Source organism: Equus przewalskii, chromosome 11 (genome assembly GCF_037783145.1).
Source record: "Equus przewalskii isolate Varuska chromosome 11, EquPr2, whole genome shotgun sequence".
NCBI lineage: Eukaryota > Metazoa > Chordata > Mammalia > Perissodactyla > Equidae > Equus > Equus przewalskii.
In genome coordinates this window covers 15,993,870-15,997,911 of record NC_091841.1, presented here as the reverse complement: position 1 = coordinate 15,997,911, position 4,042 = coordinate 15,993,870, and the positions used below count along the sequence as shown (strand labels likewise).

The 4,042-nt window shown below is 37.1% G+C and overlaps 1 protein-coding gene across 1 annotated transcript; it reads right to left on the bottom strand.

The window, feature by feature from the left end:
• Nucleotides 1-2,562: 2,562 nt before the first annotated feature.
• LOC103566581 (olfactory receptor 4C3D-like) lies at nt 2,563-3,489 on the bottom strand. The gene has a single exon (XM_008543030.2). The coding sequence runs from the start codon at nt 3,484-3,486 to the stop codon at nt 2,563-2,565; it is 924 nt and encodes a 307-aa protein (XP_008541252.1). The 5' UTR covers nt 3,487-3,489.
• Nucleotides 3,490-4,042: the final 553 nt, after the last annotated feature.

Below are 4,042 nucleotides of genomic sequence, written 5' to 3'. Positions count from 1 at the left end.
GTATCAGTCTCCTCAGTGATTGAGTTACTTGTTCTTTCTCCAAACATCTCTCTCACCTATGTGTCACTTTCTTTGAAGTTAAACCATTTGAATTTTATTTCTTGAGCCCATTACATCCCACTTTTCATGATGCCCATGAAAGGAAATACATCTGTGGAAATTAGATTATCGGATGGCTTCTCTCAGACACAAGTGGAATCAAGAGAGTGCAGGCAATCTGGGAAGTGAAGGCTAAAGGAGAGTTGAGGGAAGAAAGTGGTCCCCAAAAATAAGGGGAAAATGCCTCAAGCAGTCTTCACAATGTGGCCAATTATCAGTTCTGTGTTTTGATATTTTCATATCATGCTAGCAGGGAGTACTGTGAAGTCAGAATAGTAGAGATGGCAGACTCTAAAAGATGATATTGTTGCTTATGCTCATTAAGTCTCACTTTCTTCTTATATAAAATGAAGTAAAGAACTTTCTAATAGAAGTTGCTACATTAAGAGAATTAAAGTGTATAATCTATCGAAATGCATGCCTCATTTTTGGCCTTCAACAAGAGTTAACTCACTCCTCTCACTTAATGCCTAACATTTTCACTGAATTAAAAGTCCCTGTGACCCAAAAGATTTTTATACAACAGATCCTAATGTTACTTATCTTATTAACTTTTGGAGTAAATATACTTACTTCCTTATATGTCATTTTAAGTATTACAAGAAATCAGATGGCGATCGACCCTCATGAAAGACTCTTGATGATGAATACAAAGGAAGATCTTAACCTTCCTTAAACATAGTCACAAACCAGCAAAATTCCATCTACTGAGAATTTCAGACTGCCTTACATTTCCTCCTTCAGTTCTTACACTTTCCAAGTTTGCTGTTGATTATAATTTGTTTCTCGTTAAGCTTCTCACCCCTCCACTGACTACTTGTTGTCACCCCTAAGACATAATCATTGGCTTTAGTTTCCCTGTTCAAATCTTCCCTTTTGTTTTAGAGTAGAAACAACATTTACTCAATACTTTTTCTTTTCCTTACCCCTGGCTTACTCTCATTCCCTGTCTGACAGTCAAAATGAACCACATCATTTAATCCAGATTCCACTGAAATGTTTAATTCTCACCAGCAACTGCAAACTTGATCATTTTTCATAGATTAAGTGCTATTTATATAATCTTCCAGGCTTAGATTTCACAGGAAAAGGTTTTATTTCTTATGAATTTGAGACAGCCATACAAAAACTAAAGCACTCAGTCACCCCAAAGAGTGGTGCTCTGGCACTACTATGATCAAATTAAAAAATAGCTTCAGATGACAGGTGGGTTTGAGAAAGGCAAATTTGTGAGAAGGAACACAAGTTGGAGTGTTATAGTCAGACGAGCTTTGATTTATAAAGTGTTATGTAGTAATAAAGAATGACCTGATATTTTCCATGTGCATAAAGGAATATTATTGCTTAACTATATAGCTACATGTGAGACAAAGCTACAAAAATTCAACACCATCTTTCTTGAAGGACAAAGTGAATTATTAAGACTGCAGAAAAATTTCTTATCTATGGACATAAACTTACAACTGTGTTTTCTTTTAAAGTTCGTAGGGTTGAGATTTGGAAGACCAGGGTTTGAATTTTGTAGCTAAAACTCTTAGATGTTTGACCTGAGGCAAGTAAATTAATAAAGGTCTCTTGGAATCAATTTGCTTCTCTGTAAAATGGGGCTAGTAATAACGGAACTATCAATTTAGCATGTGATAAATCACCTAATCAAAGTGCCTGATCGATAATAAAACATTTAATATAAATATATGTATCAGCCTACAGAGCAATAGCATTGGATTATAACTGTATGTCTTTCTGTTGAGATTAACTAAATGAATGCCTACCTTTGTTGCTTCAAATGGCTCCTCAAGTCTTGGTAAGAAAAAGGAAAAAAAGTCTTTTATATTCAAGAAAAACTGTGAGCCGTAAAGCTATTCAAGAAAATAACACCAAATTGAGAGTAATTTCAAAATTTCTAGGTAAAAATAGAGATGGATATAAATTATTCTTTCTTCTTTTTGTGGCTGTCTCTCTTTTTACTTTTAGTAAATTCATGGTGCCAAAAAAAAATCAGCAGTGAACTTTTCATTCTTCTCCATATATCTATGTAAGAATTTCTTGCCTCTTTTTTGATTTGCCACAGGCAAAGCAAAAATAAAAGATCTTCTGAGATCAAGGTTCTACAAAAAACCCAATTTCATCCAAGTAACATACATGTGAAAAATTTAGTCAAGTAGCTGTGAGACTGGAGAAAAACGCACTCTAGAATCATCAAACTAGGGGTTTATAGTTGTGTTTTCCACTGCACATCCTGAATCTATGCAGATGAATATTGAAGCTTTGGTAAAGTGTATTAAAAGCTATAAAAGCACATATCAAAGAGACTAACTACTATTAAGTACTCAATAAATGCTAATATCTGGGATTGTTTTTCTATCAGGGATGTGCAAAATGTGTTAATTTTCTTCCACAGTTTACAACAGATATAATCCTCCCTATTTAAATACATCATCACTTTTTGGCATTGTGAACAGCCTAAGTTACTCTCATCTTCAACAAACTTCTCAGGGCATTTTTCACCTCTGTATTTCTCACTGTGTAAATGATAGGATTTAACATGGGAGTGAGGATTGCAAAAAACACAGTCACTAACTTGTCCACAGGGTATGTGGCCACAGGACGCATGTAGGTGAATATACAAGGCTCAAAAAAAAGTACAACTACAGCAAAGTGGGAGCCACATGTAGAGAGGGCTTTGCGTCGTCCTTCAGAGCCTTGGAATTTCAGGGAGCTCATGATGACTACGTAGGAAATGAGTAGCATGATAAAAATGAGCAAGCACATAGCCCCACTGTTGGCTGCCACCACCATTCCAAGCCTGTAGGTGTCCCTGCAAGCAAGTTTCAGCAGTGGGAAGAGATCACACATGAAATGGTCAATGACATTGGGTCCACAGAAGGGCAAGGTGACCATAAAAAGAATCTGCACAGTGGCGTGCAGTATTCCCCCGATCCAGACCACAAACACCAAGAGGCGGCAGAGCCCCTGTCGCATGATGGTAGTGTAGTGCAGGGGCTTGCAGATTGCCACATAGCGATCATAGGCCATGACAATGAGGAGGATTATCTCTGAACCTCCCAGGAAATGTTCCACAAAGAGCTGAATAAGGCAGCCACGTAAAGAGATGGTTCTCCTCTGGTACAGCATGTCAATAATCATTTTGGGGGTGGTGACAGAGGTGTAGGAAGCATCTATGAAGGACAAGTAAGTAAGAAAGAAGTACATGGGAGCTGAAAGTGTGGGGCTGAGGGAGATGGTAACGACAATGAGCAAATTGGCCAGCACAGTAAATAGGAAAATGAACAAAAAGACAATGAAAAGTATTTTCTGCAAGTGTGGATTCTGTGTGAGTCCCAAGAGAATAAATTCAGTCACATTGTTGGGAGTGAGGTGATCCATTTGGGAAATAATGCCTTCCTGAGGCCTAAATTACCTACAAGGGATAAAGAAAGATAGGTATTATTCATGAAAGCATTGTAGTCTGAATTTGATAGTACTAATTAGAGTACTCACTGTAACTGCGGAACTTGTCCTTGATACTCCCTGCCACAGTAATTTTTTTAATTCTTTATTTCCTCCATGATATTTTCCATCTTTTATACATCTAGTATCTGTCACCTATAAATAATCTATAGGACAACATTTGATGTGTAAGTTACTGAGAAAATACTGGGCTATACATGTACTCTTCCTCTGGTTCCAATTCTGTGACTTTATTTAATCATTTCAGAGCCCCATGCTTCTCAGCCCTCCTCTGTGTCTGTGAGCTTACAAATTGTAACTCTGAGGTGTATTTTGAAAGGCAAGAGTTATTCTCTCTTCCAGGAGAATTCTCATTAGAACCTGTAGCTGTAACTTTGGAAAGAAAGACATAATCACTAAGTCTCTGTCATAAGCAGACAAATAAAGGAAATATATAAGTCATTGGTGACACACCTTCCTTGGTACCTACCAT

Coding starts and splice junctions, on each gene's coding strand:
- LOC103566581 (XM_008543030.2), bottom strand. CDS start 3,486: ATGGATCACCTCACTCCCAACAATGTGACTGAATTTATTCTCTTGGGA.